The sequence below is a fragment of the Ricinus communis genome, chromosome 5 (assembly GCF_019578655.1).
Source record: "Ricinus communis isolate WT05 ecotype wild-type chromosome 5, ASM1957865v1, whole genome shotgun sequence".
NCBI lineage: Eukaryota > Viridiplantae > Streptophyta > Magnoliopsida > Malpighiales > Euphorbiaceae > Ricinus > Ricinus communis.
Genome location: NC_063260.1, coordinates 27,156,177 through 27,177,276, shown reverse-complemented (window position 1 = coordinate 27,177,276; position 21,100 = coordinate 27,156,177). Strand labels below are relative to the sequence as shown.

The following is a 21,100-nucleotide window of genomic DNA, read 5'->3' as shown; positions in this document are numbered from 1 at the left end:
TTCAAAGCTGTCACGTATTGTTATTATTGTATTTATTTATGAGTATCCATATTGAAAGTAGTGTTTCAGCAAACAAATATTAATACACCAAAGAAACTGTCATTTCATACGTAAGTATTTTAACTTGTTACATACTCAACACCAATTTGTTAGACAATTGTAATACTATATACTATCTATTTATAACTTCTATACACTTAACAAGTTAGCCTCGAATATAATAATGTTATCTTGTACAGTTAATGTATAAAAGTCATTGAGCCCCTAAAATTGGGACATATATACAGACAGTCTTGAAGCTGCGTGATGGGTTAGCCAAAGAAAATTAATTAATTAATTAATTTTAGATAGCTTAATATAATAACCAATGATTTAATCAGTTTAAATATGTACATGGAAGCATATGTTTTAGTAATTGGGGAGGATGATTGAAGTTAGCAAAGCACCACCTAACTGCAACTCAACTCAAAAACACACATAAGCTGAGTTATCAAAACGTGACATTCTCTTTATCCATTATCAACTAATTATCACTTACCAGTATTTTGTTAATTTTATAGCAGATAGATGTCTCTAAAATTGCAATATCATTTTCTGCTCTATAACCCAACTATTTAATTACTTTTCTTAATTATAGGAATCCACTGGAATATAATAACTATTTCTTTTGGTTTACAGGATATATAATCATTAGCATGATAGTAATTAAAAACATCTTTTTGGTCTGAATAAAATATAAATATTTTAATATTTCACTAATAATTATTATTATCATCAAGCATTTCTACTTAAACCTTTTAATTTTCGTCATCATTTCAACTTTTAATGATAATTTAAACGTAGATGGCCAGTTATAAAAGATGTTAATAAAAAAAGCTTAAACCGACATGAATTACTAGTAGTTTCATTTTAAGATAGGAAGAAATGGATTTATTTTTTGGACAGAAGAGGTATTTAAATGTATTTGCAAAAGAGGAACAAAGCAATTGTTCTTTAATTTGAATTTTTGCTTTTCAAAAGGGAAGTGGTCCAAAAGAAATCAAATTGAAAAAACAGAACAAGTAAGAAGCAGAGGGATCAGGAGGCAGGCATATAAGACAATGGCCATTGCAAGAAGTACATAGGGGCATTATTGGTACTTAATAAGCTGTCGTGACCTCTGTCACTGCATTATTTTTTTGTTTTTCCTTTTTTCTGTGACAAAACAATGAAAGCAAACATAATTACAGCCTGCCTATTCTCCTTGTGATGATTTATTGGATTTAAAAAGCTTAAAGCTGCAAGAAAAGCAACATTATTTTCATTTTCCCATCCTTCCTTTCCTATTTAGACAACGATCAGCTACTGGCTTTTATTTTTTCGTTCTTTTCTTTCTCTAAAGCGCAATGGGGTCTTTTGTTTTCTCATTGTAGCACCAAAAAAGTTTTCCTGCAAGAAGGAAGCTTTCTTATAGCTGAAGCTCTTTTGTTTCAAATTAATGGGTTTGAGCAGACCTCAAAAACCCACTAATGGAGTCTCTACCAGATGGGTTTCTATCTTCTGCATTGCTAGCTTCTTCTTGGGTGTTCTTGTTGTCAACAGGTAATGTTTCTTACCTTCACATCTTTCTCCCCATTGTGAAATGCTCAAGATCTTGCCTTGGGAGTGATCATCTTGTCAGATTTGCACTTCCTGTTAGTAAAGATTTAAAAGCTTTAACTTTTATTTTAGTACTCTTTGCTGCTATTGTTCCCTGTATGGGATGGATAATTTTGGATGCTCTCTCACAAAATCATTTGCAGAATATTAAGTAAAAAGATTTTGGTTTTAGCTCATGGATTTAAGCTCTTTTTCTTGGAAGCCATGTGGAAAATTGTGAGTTTCACCTTTATGTGTGTAGAATTAAGTTATTGATGGGCTGTTGGGGCTACACCTGTGATCTTGTTACCAGGATGAATGGATTGATTTGCATGCTGTTAGAATCTATTACTAGAATTAGAGAAATGATGAGTTTATTGATCTATTAGCTCTTTACTAGCAAATTTGGTAGATTAATTTTTGGTCTGGACAGGAATGATATTCGCAGGTCTCACTGGTTGCATTCCTCAACATGAAGAATTTGTTTAATTTATATTTAGAAGGCGAAGTTATACGTTGTTACAAAGTTTATAGGCTTCCCGGGGCTTTTCAAGGGGTCTTGTAAACTCTAGGCTCGTGGTTTCCGAAAAGAAGGTCACTTAGTAGTGAATTGAGTAATGCAGTAGCTGGAAAGGTTCGTTTGGAGATTAATGGTGGAGAAATCTTAGAAAACACCTCCTGCATCTCTAATGCCTTTGATATATTTTAATCAATTAACACCTGTAGAAAATTGGGTTCCAACTGCGTCTTGCATGATTAGTGCTAATAGATTTTTATAAATTGTTCATAGAAGCCACTATCACTTGCAAGGACGAGTTCTACATTTAAATGGTTTAGGACTTCACCAGGTCTTCTGGTAATAATTATTAGGTAAGTCCACTTCTTAGAGAAATCGACCTGATATTACGCAGGGCTTATATATTGGCCACATCTCAGTTCCGCAAGTATTGGTTGTTAAATTTCTCAAATTCTCTTGACGTTAAGCTCCTTCTGAGTGTTGAAGATCATAAATTGCCTTCTGAAATCAAGTTGGTATCAAATGACAGTAACCTTTTTCTCTTTGTTGCTCGTGTGACATTGGACACATGGTCTATTTTTAATCAACATGGAAAAATAATGATTCTTATCACCTTAGAAAATATTATTTCAACCATCAAAATTATTTGTGGCTAATCATAATATTATAATGGTTGTTATTGATGGTAATGGGCATTATCAGCATTATACATCTAAATAGCTTTGCTGTTTCTCAGAGTATATATCGATTGCATGGATGAGGAGCAGTGGTTAAGCTTTAAAAGTGTATCCATCTTTTTAGTGAAAGGACGTAAAAGTTTATTCTTCCTGGGATAAAATGAGCAAAATGATTGTGCTTCCAATGAACTGATGAAAACTGTTGTTTATTTCTGGCTCTTCTTCAACATATAATATTTGGGAGCACACACATATATGAAGGAAAAATAAAACACGAGGAAGCAGCAACTTGTAGCTTTGATTGGTGTTTTGCATCGCTTGCACATTTCCTTGCTTGTGAACTGGTGCTGTTTTTCCCTGACCAAAAGACAACCTCCTTCTGAATGCTGATCTCAACCTTTCTTTTGGAACTGATAAACTCAACCAGCCTAATTTCTTTGTTAACCCAGTTTCACATTTCATTGAACTACTTTGCTCATCTTTGTTCGTATTGTACTACACTAGTGGGCTGAATGTCTAATGTGTATTATATCTGTTAGGTTTTGGACCATTCCAGATCCAGCCAAAGTAGATGAGGAGGCTTCATCTGTGAATGAGTATCAATCAAAATTGTCTCATCCTGTACTTAATTGTGAAAAGAAGGCAAGTCAAGGCGATAGAATATCGTTGATCTATACTCCATTTCTGCAGACAGGCATGCTAATGACATTATTTATGTTATTATAGGAGACTTCTGTCCAGGCAGGGGACATCCTTTCTCAAGTTTCACAGACTCACAATGTAATTATGTAAGGTTCTTTAGCTGGCTGATTTGCTTCAAATTCATTGGTTTTTGCACTTTGAGTTGTAACCTTTAAGCAGGATACTGGAGCTTGTATTGATTATTTATGTAACTTATGTTTCATGTGACAAAAGTATGACAATATTTGCAGGACACTAGACAAAACAATCTCCTCATTGGAAATGCAGCTGGCTGCTGCAAGAGCTGTTAAAGGTGACAGTGAAGAAGGATCTCCAATGGGTACCAAATCTGGAACAGATCCCTTGAAGGAGCGGCAAAAGGTTTTCTTTGTTATGGGCATAATTACTGCATTTAGTAGCAGAAAACGAAGGGACTCAATTAGAGAAACTTGGTTGCCCAAAGGTTCATCATTTTCTTGACTATATACCATTGAAAGTTGTTAAAAACTAATTGCTGACACTTTTTGGTGCTTGTTACGGTAGGAGAGGAATTAAAGAAGTTGGAAACAGAGAAGGGTATCATAATTCGATTTGTAATAGGACACAGGTGATTTTGTCAAATTTCCAAATGATTAACATTCAATCTCATATGATAGTTTGATATGGCATGTGCTTTAATTTTGTGGTTGACAGTGCATCACCAGGGGGTGTTTTGGATCGTGCTATTGATGCAGAAGAGGAGCAGCACAAGGATTTCCTGCGGCTGGTATGTCGTGTTTAAATATTCTTCGATCTGGTTGACCAATAATCTTCATTTAGAGAATCACCAGGTGCAATGCAGGATGCCTAGCATCACTAAGTAAAGGCTGTAGAACTTTTCAAAAATTCATTCATGGGTTCTTCTGGTTCTTAAACTTGCTATACTATTATGACTCAATTAGAGATGAAATTTCAGTACCTGTTGAAGAAAATGATACTGTCAAAGGGCCAAAGTTGTCCAATAATTTGGTGGATTTGCATTTTATTATGGTTCAAGTAAATAGTGGTGACCTAACACTAAAGCCAAAGTTACTGGGTTGGGGGTAGTTTCCAAAAGTATTTGGAAAGCTTTATATAGTGGTTACAACAGGCCGTCATATGACTTCTGCAAAGCTTATAGCTAGTCACAATTGTTCATGTTGCAGAATCATATTGAAGGATATCATGAATTGTCATCGAAAACACAGATATACTTCTCAACCGCAGTTTCTAGGTGGGATGCTGACTTCTATATTAAAGTTGATGACGATGTACACATAAATCTTGGTTAGTTTATCTGTATATCAATTCATCACTGAAGAAAGAGGCACAAAGTCTAGTGATTCCATTGTACTGAAATTATTTAACCATCTGGCAGGAATGATTGGATCTACTCTGGCCCGCCATAGATCAAAACCCCGTGTTTATATTGGTTGTATGAAATCTGGACCTGTCCTATCACAGAAGTAAGGAGTGAATTCAATCACACAAATAATCTGATTACGTTAAGTTCAGATTATGCATCTTTGGCTACTATTACTTACATATGCCTTGTATATGCAGAGGTGTTAAGTACCACGAGCCAGAATATTGGAAATTCGGTGAGGAAGGAAACAAGTATTTTAGGCATGCGACAGGGCAAATATATGCAATTTCCAAGAATTTGGCCACCTACATCTCAGTAAATCGGTAAGCCCTTATTGGCATCATTATTCTATTTGGATTATAGACTTAATACAGTTGATGGTTTACATGCAATCTCCAGGCACATACTTCATAGATATGCAAATGAAGATGTTTCCATGGGATCTTGGTTTATTGGTCTTGATGTTGAGCATATTGATGACAGAAGCCTCTGCTGTGGAACTCCACCTGGTAAGGCATATGTGGATGTTTTATTATTATTTCTTTGCTATAGGAATTACATTTCTAATAACAAGACGATGGCTGGATTTTAGATGCCAAAAGTGAAGCAATGTCTACTGAACAATTATATAAATATTGTTAGGTTAGTAATAGGATCTTGTGCCTGGAGGCGGGACTAAATGAGATCTCTTTTACTTGATACCTTCCATAATCACTATTCTTGTACATGCTCTCCACAACCTATCTGTTGTATAGGACAACATATTACACAAATCGTGTATTCCTAGAGTTGGAAAAAAAAAAATGTATATATATATATATTAGATAGATATTTTGCTAATGATGTCAAAGATTTGTAACAGATTGCGAGTGGAAGGCTCAAGCAGGAAATCCTTGCGCTGCATCATTTGACTGGACTTGCAGTGGCATTTGCAAGTCAGTGGAAAGAATGGAGGAGGTACATCAGCGTTGTGGAGAAGGCGATGGGGCAATCTGGCATACGAGTTTCTGAAAAAAATTTCACTCCTTAGTGATTGTAAAGATAGTTTGTGTGTGTGTGTGATGTAGAACTGTGGTCGGAGAGCACCATATGCCCGATTTTTGCCATTTGATGCCTCGGACATTTGGTGCATGATTAAATTAATTACTGCACATACAGATTGTCAATCAAAGCCAAGGAAACGAAAAGAAAAAGTTGTATCTCTTCTCTTAGCTACGGCTTAGAAAACATTACAATTCTTTGTTGATAATCCAAAAGATCAAACAATTTGACAGCCAAAATTATAAGGATGTAAAATGTAGCTATACCCATTATTTTCCCAAATTTCTTTGTGGTCGTTCAAAACGGATATGTAAATGGGTTAATAATAAGGATAGGACGAGAATGGTGCGAGTAAATTAAATTCAAATTAATTGTATTGTAACTGCCCTATGTGGGGTAAGCTATAATGCAGGTAATCCTTCAAGGTAATTTGTGTTCTTTTTTTCTTCCGCTGTCTGTCCCTAACAAACCAAACAGACTAAAATACAGAAACAGCAAACAGAAAGTAGCTGGATATTCTGTATTAAATATAGTATGTGAACTGTTGAATGAGTTGTTAGAGCATATGACCATGTGGAGGAAGGAAGGAATGAATAGTAAATGCAATCAGCTGTACAGAATCCTGAGTGTTGTTGTGCGTACCAAGGAGAGGGGTTATTGCAGAAGTAACAGGAGCTGGCTGGTGCGTTTGATTGTGCTGCTTCTTTTTTATTTATTAAAGACAGCGACACCCACCATTGAACTTGGTCGGTTAGGAGAGATGCCTCTATCAGAGGCTGTCCTATCAAAAGCTTGAAACATATGTCTGATGTAAACCCTTCATAAACAATCTTAATTCCAGATTAAACTTCTAGAAACCTTGTCCTTTCCAATTCTTTATTTAATCCATAAGCTGATTTGGATGCAAATTGTCAATTCTTTCTTTTGCTTACTAACATTCATTTAGAACTTAGAAAAAACAAAAAGAAAAGAAATACGAATTGTAAATAACAAAACTAAAACTAAATAAATGCCAATAATAAACAACTCAATCGTGTTACCCAATTGTCTTCTCATGCGCAGGGAAAACTTTCAAGATAGACTGGAAGTCTGAAACAGTTGTTCTCAACTAAAACTAAGGTCGCCACCGCTTACACTTGCATTTACATACATATATAAGCCCACGTGCTGGATAGGATATATTTAGATATAGAGAATGCAAGAGTGGGCAATTTTAGGTCCGTCTTTGCTGCAGGTGTGTAGAAATTCCTTATAAAAATATCTTCAACAATCATTCAAGCGTATCTTGGTGAAATTGGATACAAAAGCCTCCTACTTTCAAGTGCGGCTATGCATCTATCACCTACCTGGACCATTATTGATCTGATATATTTATGTAATTATTAGGTCTAAAACTCAAGACATGTCAATGCGCAGTTCCCAACTCAGATGCTGCTCATCGGAAAACATCATAACTGCAGTTACATGCAAATCCCGAAAATATGATCTTTCGGAATAATCATCAGAACAGGAAATTGAAATTGATCTGTACGTACAAAAACCTTTGTTTCATTCTGTCCCTCCCTTAGTTTTTAAAGTTAATTTGTGTTATCAAGAATCCTGGGAATAATCGAAACAGGACGCATCCAAGAAGAAGAGACATTAGATTACGTTGCCATCTTCACGTTTTGTAATTGAGGGTGTGGGACAGGCGGATCCACAATACAGCAAAAGAAATCTCACTCATAATCATCCAAATACATAAAATTAGTTTGTGCATCTTTTCATCCATTAAATAAAATGGGTGGTCCTTCATCGACTATGATCACCGTCATTTTAAACAGTTAAGTCTTGATTCGTGATTGAAAATCTTGAATGGATCGGAATGAAGTTGAAGTTGTAGAGCTATTCACACCAACTTCAACTTCAACTTCAACTTCGATTCTTTTACGTATCAATGGCCCCATTTTCTTATTAACTGGGTCCCAATTTCCATTACTAATGCTACAAGAAGAGGACACTGCTAATACCATAGTGCAATACGTGACTTGTACCACATCAAAATCCAAAACTCATTGGTGCTTTTTTTTGGGCAACTAACTCTTCGGTCTTATTACTAAGGTATCATACAAATAGATATGCCTGTAATTTTACGCTTGCTTTAATTTAAAAAATGCATATTGTTTAAACAAATAATAATATAATATGTACGATTTAGATTATTAATTTTCAATATCTCTAACCAGTAACAATTTCGATCGAAACTGGAAAAACAGAAATCAAGATTGAAGTTTTTTCTTCTTTCCATTTATCCCAAAATATTAAGTTGTCAAACACATGAGCTGAGAGCGAACCGTGTGGCTCTTGTTCTAGGTGCTGCTAATAGAGGTAAAATCATATATTAAGAGTCAAAAAGTAGTTGCGTCCCTCAATCTTTATGATGTAGCTAGCACTACTGTATAGGGTCACTCAACAAAAAACATATATGAAACATGGTACATGACCAAAACATTTATCTATTCTCAATTATTATAGTCGGTGAACATTTTTGTGTTTCATTTTATCAAATTATGATCCGACTTACTGTTACCAATTAAGCACCTCCGGCCAGTTTAGCAATTAGTTTAAGGATAAAAGATCAATTTAGCCCCTGAATTTAGAGTCAACGGGCAATTCACCCAAATTTTTATCTTTTTAACTAATTTGTCCATGAACTTGCCAAATACACTCGTCTTTCATTCACTATTATTAATGGACTCTTAACTCCTTTTAGATTATATATAAACACAGTCTCAGTGCAACTGTTGGAGTCATCAATCACCCTCAAGGGACACAGTAATTTCTTCAAATTTATCCCACATGATACAGAAGAGGTTCTTGCATAAGAACGTGACCCTTGTCATAAGAAAGCTAGACAACAATACATATGAGTAACTCTGGATCTTATGCATTAACTGGCAAAACCCAAAAATCTTCTTCAAAATTCCAAAACAGGTAGCCTATTTATTTTTTTGGTGGATTTCGGATAGGATAGTAATAAAGAACTAACAAACAAGAAAAACCTCCGCATGTGTTGCTTATTCTATAGTCACTAGTATTTCAGATATGATGATTACACTGCATATGAATAGTGTGATTATTATATTCGCATCAAGAAATAGGTGGGAATGTGTGAGTTAATGGAAGACTTGCTTGTAATTAAAACATAATCAACTTATGTAATACTCGCAATTAAGCTGTTTCTTTAGTGTCCAATTATAAAACACCAACCAGTTCATATGTATATAGAGAGAGAGACGCACACTACATACCAACATATAATAATTAATGACAAATATGTTTTGAATCTCTTTTTTCAGGTCAAAATGTTGAACAGTAGCTTAAAGTAGACTTCAGAGGAAAACAATTCCTCCAAGATGACCATACTAACCTCGTGATTTACAAGTGCATTTTAGTTCAATTGAATATTCCAACTACTACAAACGAGGCTTTCGAAATGTCAAATTCAAAGTACAAAATAGTCAGTTAAATACGTGTAAAATTGATCGGTTCACAAGCACTGAACTCAATCTCAGCATATCTGAAAAATCCAATCTAACCATTTCAGATTTCAAAAACTTCAACTTAAATAACTTACACTCTGATTCTCATTCAAGTCAATTCATTTGAAATATTTAACCTCTATATTACTTAAATGTAATTAACCATATTCTAAATACTAAAATTATCTTCAATTCAAATAAATGCTATTAAACTTTATAAATTTATTGTTTGTAAATACAATAGAAATTAAAACTTATTTAAAAGTTTATATTATTAAATTTATAAAACTAATTATTAATTAAATTAATTTTAATAAAATCACATATTATGATTTGATTTTTTCTATTTATAATTTTTGCTTCTTTCTATCGCTATTTCCAACACAATATACATTTCATTTGAAATGAATTAATTTTATTAAATATTAAAATTTGTCTACTAAATTTGATCTAAAATCCATTACGAACTTTTTAATAAAGACATAGTGCTGGTCTTCATCTTCAATGGACTAAGAGAAATATAAAAAGTGGAAATCCAAATAAAAGATTTTGCAAATGAGGAGTGAGAGAAGCAGAAAGCAAACGTGAAAAATGAGAACGCGGTGACCACAGTCCACAGAAATCTCATACACTTGGCACTATAAAATAGACAGACGTTAGGCCATTTTATGTGATATGATACTACAGTCGGTCCATTTAAACTCAAACTTTTCTATAAAAACATCCTAAATATTTCAAGCAACATAATCAACCGCATTCCTTTGCCAATTGCCGTCTCTCTCTCTCTCCCTCCCTCCCTCCCTCCAATTGCTGCCTTTCGATTAAGCTTCAAACGGCACCGTTACCTGGAACTTTATTTATGCACCTAACATTAACAAAAGGCTGACAAAAACAAAAGAAAAAAATCAAGTGGCCCTACGGTAATCTATACACCACGTCTCTCTACCGCTTATCTCACAAATCCTTATCCGTAGCATCAAACCCTTCACTTTTGTCTTCTTCTTTTTTCTTCTTCTTCTCTGCTATCTTTTTTATTCCTCCTATTTTCCTCACCCCTCTCTTTCTCCTCCTCCTTTTTCTCTCTATTTTCATTTTGAGTTGCCGTTTTGTTTTAGGGGTTTTCCTCTCTTTGAAACCCTCGACTGGTCGCTGCGCTTAACGCGTTTTATCATTTCGATTGAATCGAGGGTTTTCTTTTTCTTAGGTTTAATTTTGTTTGGGTTGTGTTTGGATTTCTGGGAATCCCCTGTTTTGAGCTTCTATTCTATTTGGAAAAAAAAAGAACACATGGCTTTGTTGACTATTTTATTGGAGATATTAAAAAGACCTAGTGTTTGGGATGTCCTGACCGAGCTAGCCATGTTTACGGTTCCTTTATGGACTGCTGTTATAGTTGGAGTTCTAGTAGGATGGGCATGGAAACCCAAATGGGCCAATTTGGGTATCTCTTCTGTCTGTAACGACTCTGCAAACAAAGTAGCATCACCAGTGGCGGTCGAATCTTCGTCGTCCATTACAACCTTCAAATCAATGAGATTTCAGTTGCCTAGTTGCATGTCTTGGGTTGCCGACAATCATATTCAAATCGATTCTGCTTCTGCACCGCCTTCCCTTAGTTCTGATTGCAGGTTTGTGGGTTTTCTTAATTAACTTAAAAGGCCACTCTTTTCTTTTTCTTTTTTACTATATAAATTAAGGAATTTTAATTAACAATTCCCGCGGCACAAAGTGGTCTTTGGGTAAATAAATTGTTTAAAACTAATCAACTCAAAACTTGATTGGAAATGAATTTTGAATTAGGTATGTGGGTATTATATTTTCACTAATATGCTTCACTTCAGTTCGTCACAGCTTGAAAAGGAAACATCAAGTATAGTGAATGATGATGACCTAGAGCATTTGTGTAAGATTGTGGATGAGAAAGATGGTGGTCCTGCTTGGATTCAGATGATGGATCGTTCTACTCCAACTATGACTTATCAAGCTTGGCGCAGAGATCCTGAGGTTGCTTTCCTTTTGTCAAATTGCACTTATTTTCTACTTTGGAATTTTCAGTGCTAGAATTCTGCTATTCATTTGATTAATTGGAATATCGAATCGTATTTGCTAGACTGGCCCTCCACAATATCGCAGCAGAACTGTTTTTGAGGATGCCACTCCTGAATTTGTAAGGGACTTTTTCTGGGATGATGAATTTCGGTTGAAATGGGACGACATGATGTTACATGCTGCAACTTTGGAGGAGTGCCCGACAACAGGAACCATGATCGTCCAGTGGGTACGCAAGGTATAGAGATTGCTTTCTCACATCTCTTTTGTTGCATCAAATGCTTAATTCTGGTGTCTTTTATGCTGAATCTATTGTATTTGGCACAGTTTCCCTTCTTCTGTAGCGACAGAGAATACATCATAGGTCGTCGAATTTGGGAATCAGGTCGACTGTACTACTGTGTTACAAAGGTATGAATTGGCTCTACAATCCCTAACCGCCATCCATCTTCTATTGGTTCTTCCCTATTAGGATGGGGAGTTATGATGCTATCTCATATTCTATGGATTAAGATTCATATTTGGGATGTAATGTGAATGCTATGCTTTCTTAGCTAGAATAAGACTTGTGAATTTTTTTCATTCTGTTGATATGTCATTTGAGTATATGTTTCCTGGAGCCGCATCAGTAGCTTAATAGTGGTAGGACTGTGTTAGTTGATACCCAGTTAACTAGTTGTGTTGGTATCAGTTGGAATTTAATTTAATCTCATTTTTGTAAGGGGTCCAAATTTTTCAATCAGCAAGTAATTTATTGAGTCTGTTCTTTATGTTTCAGGGAGTTCCTTGCTCCTCTGTGCCAAGACGTAATAAACCTAGACGTGTTGATTTGTACTATTCAAGCTGGTGCATTCGCGCAGGTAACTGCTATATAAATTTTCTGAATTATGAATTCTCTTTTGTTTTATGCTGGAGAACAGCTGAGTATTTGCTCCTATAACTGACTAAGGCGTCTATCTGTTGGTTTTGAACAGTTGAATCTAAAAGGGGGGATGGCCAGCTAAGTGCATGTGAGGTGCTACTCTTCCATCACGAAGACATGGGTATTCCTTGGGAAATTGCAAAACTTGGAATTAGGCAGGGTATGTGGGGAGCGGTGAAGAAGATTGACCCTGGTTTGCGTGCATATCAGAAGCATAGAGCTGCTGGAGGCCCACTTTCACGATGTGCTTTCATGGCTCAGATCAACACCAAAGTGAGTTCAGACTACCTGAGATCTCTTGAAAGCAATGCTAGTTATTCATCAGAGGTTGAAAGCGATGATTCATCCAAGAAACCGGGGGGAAACATACCTAGGCTGCTTGTGGTTGGTGGGGCTATTGCTTTGGCTTGTACTCTTGACCGGGGATTATTAACTAAGGCAGTTATATTTGGTGTAGCCAGAAGATTTGCGAAAATTGGAAGGAGGTTGTGATTTGGGTTGTTTTTCTTCTTTTTTGCGTCATTACCTTTTACAGTCAAAGTTCAATTGCAGTTTGCAGCAAACTGAGAAATGGTTTAATGAGGAATCTCCTAACCTGCCCCTTTTCAAATGGATAGAAGCTTTGTATTCAATTTTTTTTTATCCTTCTTCTCGAGTTATAATGCAGCTCCAGATCCGAGAAAAGAGAGATCATATAGCTGTATTTATGAAATTTAGCAGATCTCATTAAAGAATCTCAGGCTGCTCGAATAACAAAATATTCAAGTTCTTTTATTTTCATTTATGTTAGTAATTCCTTTTTCATTTTTCCCTTTTGGCGCCATAATTCGAGGTAACAAAAGGGCAGAATGTTGCACGACTACTCAGTTTTATCTGGGAATAGGAAGTATGAAATTAAGCTGGTGGTATTAAGTTAAAATAACGATTTTCTGTTGGGAAAAGTAGAATGATTTAGTTACTTAACCTGAGAAAAGGAATTATGGTGTTAGAAGAATTAGACAAAAGCTAAAATAAAAAATATTGAAAATTCTTTTATTAATGATTTATGTTTTATCAATTTTAAGAGTTTTAGAATTTACTTTTAAATTTTGAGATGAAATTAAAAATTCATGATATTATTGGCTTCGGTCTTTCCCAAAAAAAAATTAGAGTTACATATAAAATGTATATTATTGTTATTATGTATTATGAGAAAATCTAACTGAAGCCTTCTTGGATTAAATTACGTAGACTGGGAAGCATAATAAAGTTGGGGATGCAATGGTTAAGGGTTGGTCAAAATGAGAATTAAAGGCCGTCAAACTCATATGGGTTCTTGCTTTGAATTGGCCATACAAACGATGAAAACAAAGTTGGCTTCCATGTTCATATCCCTTTATTTTGCATTCTGCCGTGAATGTTGCAACAATTTTACCATTTTGGAGATGCCTTTTGTTGTCTCATGTCAAATTTTCTTCCGCCTCGTTATTATTATTATTTTCTTTTGGTTCTGCAGCCTTCGTTTCTGACGTTTTCCACTGCCATTGCATTATTTAACTACTGAAGTCATATACAGAGCCGGATTCTTTGAAATTCAACGTAAGAAGGTGGTGTTGCAATTCCTGAGGTCAGATCTAACAAATAGTATGATATTATGCGCCACTGCCATGCTTTGATGACCTCATGCTCAAACTCTTTTTGTGCGAGTATCGCCGGAAGAGTCTTCATACATCACCTCATTAAAATATTTAACTAATATATGTTAATTTTGTTTTAAAATTATTAAACCATTTAAAAAAATTAACAACACAGTTATTCTTAAAATAAATATTAATATAAAATTATTTTATTTTGATGATTAGCAAATTAAATTTATATAATAATTCCTCGAGTATCTGGATAGGGTGCTAAAATCTAGACAGGAGCAGTAATTTCGAATCCCCAAATCTTTAACCTTCTTCACTTACATCATCGAGGGCCATTCTCAAAAAGGACTTGAAGACATCTCTCCCGTATTGTCATATTTGCTTTTAGGCTTTAGCTCAAGTTCGTCACTTCGCTCTCAAATTGTATTTATAAGGCCACTAGTGAATCCTTCTTAATCAACTTTTATAAACCTCTTAAAAACAAAACAATAATGAGCACACATCTTATCTTAATGAAGGCTGTGGATAAATGCTTTTGCCTACATTATGTGCTTTCCACTGTATATATCTGGTCCGTCTTCATTTATAATTTGTAATCAAAATGTAATAGGAGAAGTTGTTGAGCGTCTACCCTTCTCGACACACAGAGAGGAATGAAGGCCTCTTGTACTTTTTAAGACTTTTGAATGGAAAGTCTATCAGAAATCAATGAGGAGCTGTTTCGTAGGCGCGTGACAAAGCAGTGAATCATGGTATGTTTGATTTTGAAAGTCACCTAGTAGGAAAGCTTTGCCTTGCTAAGTAAACGGGAAAGAGATCATAGTAAGGCGGAGAAATATATGGTTTTTGAATCATAAAAATGTGCCTGCAGTTGCACTATCAGATTTATTTATTTTCAGCAGTGTCGTGTTCATGGATGATTTAAACTATTAATTTACAACCTTTTCTAAAAAGAGCAATTTGTTCACAACCATATAACTTCTTTTTTCTTTTTCTCCCACTGATTGTTTTAATTCACAGGTATGCAGCCTAATTTGCTTTCTTCTTGCGAAAGCAGAATCATTATTGGTTGAGAAACTAAGCCATCCATACAAAAGAAAAACAAAAGTGTTTCAAGAACGTATCATTAGATTAAGCGCTACTGTATAAAAGAGAACCACCTTTAACAAACAAATGAAAGAATTCCCAACGCCAGATTCTAAATCCTGTGACCAACATATGGAAATATCCTAAATTTATACATGACTATCTCAGCGATCGAACAAATTCAAAAGTTAACGAGCGTCTCGAAACAGTTAAGCCCATCAAGCTCCGGGGCAAACCTCTGGGCCTTCTTGGGTGGCTGCTGTTGTTTGGCAACTCCCTCGGGGGACGGGGAAGGTGAAGCAGCCTTGGGTTTTCCGATCAAATTATGATGAGGAGTAGTTGCAGAAGCAAAAGGGGACCTTATAGTTTGGCCCAAGAATTCACCGCAGAGTACATCGAAGGAGCTAAACATGGAATTCATGGTTGGATTGTTTTGGTATTGAAACAGAGAGAAAAAAGAGAGAGAATTTAATTACTAGTTAAACTTTGAATGTGGGGTGTGGAATTAATCTGTGTTTGTTGGATGGACAGTAGTAATGTAAGGAAAGCCTTTATATTATATGTGTGTATGGGGTTTGAGTGGAAGGTGGTGGAGAATTGGGTTTCCAAGTTAGTGCAGTGTTTACTTGGTCAAGAGGGATTTGGGATCAAAAGCGTGTTTTGACAGCTTTCGCAATGGAAGAACGACGCCGCCTCCACCAGACACGTCAAGTAGTATTTTACTATTAAGGGGTGCAAGCTGGTTTACTTTGGGAATGAAGATTCCATGCATTCTCCTAACTTATTGACTACACTTGCATGTGAACGCATTAGCCCTCAAATTCTGCTCAACGACGAGCCCAATGGGCCCCTGAGTTTATGTTTGGAAAGTTTTGTTTTGAGAAAAGAAAATAAAGAGAGTTTTTATTATTTTCAAATAAATCATATAAATATTTTTCCACATTCCAGGCATAGGTTGATGGCCTCGGGATTATCTTGCAAGCAAAAACATCTGTGTCAGTGTCACGATAAGGTGCCATAAGGGATAGCTGAATGACGTATTGGGTAGATCCATCATTTCCTTTTTTAACTCATCTTAATAATTTAAGGGTGACTTAAAAGACCATTTTTTTGTTTTTTGTTTTTGTTAAAGCCATTTTACGTTTTGCCTCAATTCCTTCACTTTCACTTTAATGTTATGCTTGTAAATTTTATTGAGAAAACTAAACTTTATACGTTTTTCTTAAATAATTATAAAAAAATCTATGATTTTAGTTCTTTATATACTTACATTTTTATACTTTTTTTTACATACCACCACCAAACACCTACGTATCTCAATTAATTACCCATAAATTCTTATTACTATCCAAAATCTTCATACCCACATCACGTCATCCCAACCAATTATCAACTGCAGTGATGTGGTGTGTCATCTAAGAGACACAATTTACAGAGGAATTTTAAAACTTTTAATTTACATTTAAAAAAAAAAAAATTCATATGAAAACTTTTGCTTTTTATCCTGCCTTCTTTCTAACTTTCAGCCCCTAAAATAAGGTTCACAAATTACATTTTTTATCTTTGATTTTTTGAAGGTATTATGGGACTAACATCCACTACCTCCATCGTCACCTTCTTTTATATTTTATTACTTTTTCATATATATTAAAAATAATTAACAAAATAAAATATATTAAGAATTAAATATTTATTACTACCTAAATAAATATTAAAATATTATTTAAGGATTATTATTAAATTAGATTAAAATTTTTAGATATTATATTAGTTGAATAATATTTTATAAATAATTATATCAATTGGAACTTAACTTTACACTAAATTTTAATTTGGTCAATATATTATTTTTATTTTATTACAGTTATTTAGCTTTAAGTTGGATAATTAATCTAAAATCAAACACAACTTTAAATTTAAAAAATCTTCGTGATAATGAATATTGGCTATAATTTTTTCATTATCTTTTCATTTTATATTTTTATTATCATTATAATAATATTTTTTCAATTTAATTAATTAATATTTAATTATTTCTTATTTTTATCAAAATATTATTTTTAAAGTAAAAATATATAAAATAATAATAGTAGTTATAAAAGAAAAAAAAGTGTAAAATAAAAAATAAAAGAATGTCCAACTACTAAACTAGCAATATTTTTACATTTATTTATATTTAAACTGTCATTTTTTAAATATTTTTTATATGTCTATATATCTATTTAAAAATTTACGATTAAATCTTATTTAAATATAAACGTTAAATGTAAAATAGCGAATATGCATAACTTTTTTGTTTAGGTAAAAAGGTTATTGATTTGGTAAGAAAGGGGCCAATTTTATTTTAACTTATAGGGAGGAGAAATCAGGTTATCGCACATCTTTAATTGGGGAATTTCACTGCAGTAGCAATGCTCCATAAAAGGTTCAGCCCAGCCCTTTTATTACTAGTTACAAATACATATGTAATTTACAAGCATATTTGGTAAATGCAAGCTAAATTTGAGTTTGTATGCGAATCTGAATTCGATTTAAATTTAAACTTAAAAACGAATTTGAATTCGAACTTATAACCAAATCTACTACAAGCTGATTTCGAACTGAACTTGAATTTGAAATAATTAAAATGAGTTAAAATCGAGCTAAAATATATAAAAAGTAATCGAGCTCAAGCTCAATTTAAACGAGTTTTGAGCCGAACATGAACATTTAAAAGTTGGGCGCAACTCGACTCGATTGAGCCCCTACTCATTATCACCAAAGCATGCCATTTGAATCATTTTCTTATTACATTGATACAAATTTTGTTAGGCATAATTTATAGTCTCATCTTTAGATTTTATTAATTTAATTTTTGACATTTTTCAATTATTTTTTTATCTATAACACCTTTCAAGTTTATTGTTATACAATTTTTGTTCTCTTTTTTTAATTTTTTTATATTTTTATTTAAAGTACATGGAAAATAAATAAAAGTGAATATAATTAAAAAATTATATATACAAAAATGAAAGAGGTTAAAAATCATTAGTTAAAAAGCTACTTGAAGGAATGTAATTTTTTGATAAAATATGAATAAAAATCACTTAATTTAGAGGTTGGATCTCTGCTAGCTCAACTATTTCGAAATGCCTACTTCAGTAAGGGATGTCCCTTATATCAGAAATTCTTTTTATCAAAGATAAAACTCCTATTTAAAAGTTCAAGTATAATATTTTTTAAAAAAATAATATGAAAATTTTACAAAAAAAAAAACATAAAACCTTAATATATACAAAGTATAGTTTCTTTACTAATAAAGATAAATAACCATTTTATTATGATATAATAATATGCATAAGAGTTGGATCTTCAAAATTCGGTATTCAATCGGATAGTTTATTTCGTTTTTATTTTATAAATTCTATTAACCAATAATCCTCCAACTCTCTTAGCTCTCTCTCTTGCCGGATCCTTCAGTTTTGATATTTTCTTTTAATCGGATAGAGAAGTGTATGAGAATGGAAGGGTTTAAGAGAGAAGACCACCACCCTCCACTCTGCCTTGAAATGGATAAAGGAAAGACCGCTCAGCTTGAGCTTGTAATAATGAATGTGGCACCGCTTCTTTTAAATTTCAAGCGGAGGTGAAGGAATTCATATGGATTTTACCTTGCACTGTATCAAAGGTTAAACTAGATTTACCTGGGTCCTACTTATAGGGCTTAAAAAGTAATTGTCCGTGGAAAATAGAAACTCAGTCTTGTAGAAAACAAAAAAAAAAAAAAAAAAAGTAATGATTTCAATTAATATGTCTTTTTTATTGTTTGTTTCGAACTATTTTGCTCTTTCAATTGAGAGCCATGGGAAGGTGAGAGGATTCATGAAAATTGTAAAAATGATAAAATCACCCTTATTGTTCTGGGCTGGGCTCCATATCCGCAGAATCTCCCAATTAACAGAAGTTTGTCTGCCTGCCTTGCGTTAAAAGAATTGAGGAAAAAAGGAGGAAGGGTTTCCATTTCCATGAACCCCCAATTTCTGAATTGAAAAGAATTAAATTTTCTGAACAAACACTTTTTAATGTCCACTGCTTGAGAGTCATATCTGAGTATTTTTTCCTATAAAATAATTTAATGCTTAGGGCTAGCCTAACAGCAGGCCCTAATAAAGATAAAAGAAATAATAAAAGAAACCTCGAGAATCGGACTTGATATTTTATTTATATTTTTTTGTTGACAGACAGCAGAGAGTCATAGACTGAAACGGCATCCAGCTTACGCAAAACGCAGCAGACAATTTCTGAAATGAGAGCCCGTACACGAAGAAAAATCTCCTATCAGAAATTCACGGACGCATGGCATCGAGCCTTTCTCTCCAATCAAAGCAACCTACCTTCCTTTTATTTTATTTTATTCTCAACTCTGAAAAATACTAACAAACAAACAAACAGACAGAAAAAAATATACATCAATTCATCACTTAACTTTGATCGCCTTTGGTTCAACTCCAACCCCAACCAAACTAACTCACGAGTACACGTGGCCATTATTTATTAGAGAAAACGAATGGCCCAAAATCTACGTGGAACGGAATTAAAAATTAAGTTAAATCCCGTTAAATCAGGATGCACCGAAATATAAATGCCACACCACATGTCACAGTGATTCAAATACCAAAAGACGCAATTGCAGCCCTGGTCGAGATCCGGCGAGCTTCGTCGGGTTTCGTCCATTTCTCATCGGAGCTTTCTCATCTTCAATTTAATTTTTTAGCCAAATAATATGAAGGGAACTTGCACTCTTGTGGCTTCTGTCCTGGCAGCCTCCACCGTGGCTTTCTCTGCCGGTGACAGCGACGTGGCTTTTCATCCTTCCTCCAATCAGGTATTTTCTTTTCTGTCTTTTTTTTCTAAAAAATGTCCCTTTTCTTTTTTGATGGGTTATGGTTTTTGTTTGTGTTAGTTTCTTTTCTTTAAAAAGAAGGCCTTCGATTTTGAGAGAAATCTCCCTGTATATTGTATGGAAACATTTAATTTTGGCGACGCTTGTCAATTAGAGATGATTAAATTCCTGGAAAGATTTTATTTTATTTTATTGTTTCTTGGTCTCATTATAATAATATGTTATTAACAGGGATCATCTAGTTCTGTAATGGGGAAGCTTGGCGCATCAAATGCTTGTGCACCGTCCTCAGACAAGGAGAAATTCGCGCCACGATTTGATGGTTTGAGGTTCATTGAAACCCTAATTACGGCTCATCGGTGAAGTAATACTGTTGTCTATCTTTTATTTTTCCCATTTAATCTTCTGTTTTTGTAGAATTTGTTGAGGCAAACCCAATTGGTTAAGATGTGATTAAAGAGAAAGAGAGCATTTTGTTGTTAATTTTTTGTGTCATTATTATTGTAGTTCGGCTTTTCCGTGTTCATACATTTTGGTGGGTTGTAAGTTGTAACCAAAAACAGTTTCTTTGTTATTATTTTTTTTAAATAATAATAATTTTGTCAATATGCTGTTGGTGCTTTGCGAGTTCTTGGCATTGGTATCTTAATTGTTAGTTAAGCTATTCAAATTGCTTTAAAGGCTGTTTGCATAAGTAATTAGTTGTGAATTTGGTTTTCTGTGGCTGGATGAGCTGTATGAGTTGATATTCAGCCGGCACCGTTTGTTAGTTGTAATTCAAATGAGTTGGATCGCACGTTTTATTAAAATGGCAATTAGAGTTGCAATTTACCTAACTTAAGTCGAATTAGTTTGGATTTTTAACACGTTTATCAGTTGGGGTTGATTTCATTAAATTCTCTTTTATGTCTTATGAGCTTAAACATGTTTATTAACTATAAACAAAAAATTAAATTACTAAATTCTTTACTAGAAAATTATAAATATTTAATATAAGTTTTAAGTGATTTTCTTTTCCTTAAAAAAAGATGGGCCAAATATATATTTAGTTATTAGAATTTGGATCATCTCATCAATTTAACGTTCTAATTTTTGATA

At 33.9% G+C, this 21,100-nt stretch overlaps 3 protein-coding genes across 3 annotated transcripts; all 3 read left to right on the top strand.

The window, feature by feature from the left end:
• Window positions 1-1,150: 1,150 nt before the first annotated feature.
• LOC8288868 (beta-1,6-galactosyltransferase GALT31A) lies at window positions 1,151-6,125 on the top strand. Its single transcript, XM_002518889.4, has 11 exons — window positions 1,151-1,581; window positions 3,351-3,453; window positions 3,538-3,599; window positions 3,744-3,955; window positions 4,036-4,099; window positions 4,186-4,258; window positions 4,677-4,797; window positions 4,889-4,976; window positions 5,074-5,199; window positions 5,276-5,385; window positions 5,739-6,125. Exons 1-11 carry the CDS (start codon window positions 1,478-1,480, stop codon window positions 5,885-5,887), a joined length of 1,212 nt encoding a protein of 403 aa, XP_002518935.1. The 5' UTR covers window positions 1,151-1,477; the 3' UTR covers window positions 5,888-6,125.
• Window positions 6,126-10,311: 4,186 nt separating this feature from the next.
• On the top strand, window positions 10,312-13,189 carry LOC8288867. Its single transcript, XM_002518888.3, has 6 exons — window positions 10,312-11,066; window positions 11,280-11,442; window positions 11,549-11,725; window positions 11,815-11,898; window positions 12,266-12,347; window positions 12,462-13,189. Exons 1-6 carry the CDS (start codon window positions 10,726-10,728, stop codon window positions 12,899-12,901), a joined length of 1,287 nt encoding a protein of 428 aa, XP_002518934.1. The 5' UTR covers window positions 10,312-10,725; the 3' UTR covers window positions 12,902-13,189.
• Window positions 13,190-19,749: 6,560 nt separating this feature from the next.
• On the top strand, window positions 19,750-20,608 carry LOC8288865. Its single transcript, XM_002518886.4, has 2 exons — window positions 19,750-19,984; window positions 20,234-20,608. Exons 1-2 carry the CDS (start codon window positions 19,883-19,885, stop codon window positions 20,363-20,365), a joined length of 234 nt encoding a protein of 77 aa, XP_002518932.1. The 5' UTR covers window positions 19,750-19,882; the 3' UTR covers window positions 20,366-20,608.
• The last annotated feature ends 492 nt before the right edge of the window (window positions 20,609-21,100 follow it).

Coding starts and splice junctions, on each gene's coding strand:
- LOC8288868 (XM_002518889.4), top strand. CDS start 1,478: ATGGGTTTGAGCAGACCTCAAAAACCCACTAATGGAGTCTCTACCAGA. Junction 4,798..4,888: donor CGATGTACACATAAATCTTG/GTTAGTTTATCT, acceptor ACCATCTGGCAG/GAATGATTGGATCTACTCTG. Junction 5,386..5,738: donor CTGCTGTGGAACTCCACCTG/GTAAGGCATATG, acceptor GATTTGTAACAG/ATTGCGAGTGGAAGGCTCAA.
- LOC8288867 (XM_002518888.3), top strand. CDS start 10,726: ATGGCTTTGTTGACTATTTTATTGGAGATATTAAAAAGACCTAGTGTT. Junction 11,443..11,548: donor CTTGGCGCAGAGATCCTGAG/GTTGCTTTCCTT, acceptor CGTATTTGCTAG/ACTGGCCCTCCACAATATCG. Junction 12,348..12,461: donor AAGCTGGTGCATTCGCGCAG/GTAACTGCTATA, acceptor GGTTTTGAACAG/TTGAATCTAAAAGGGGGGAT.
- LOC8288865 (XM_002518886.4), top strand. CDS start 19,883: ATGAAGGGAACTTGCACTCTTGTGGCTTCTGTCCTGGCAGCCTCCACC. Junction 19,985..20,233: donor TTCATCCTTCCTCCAATCAG/GTATTTTCTTTT, acceptor TGTTATTAACAG/GGATCATCTAGTTCTGTAAT.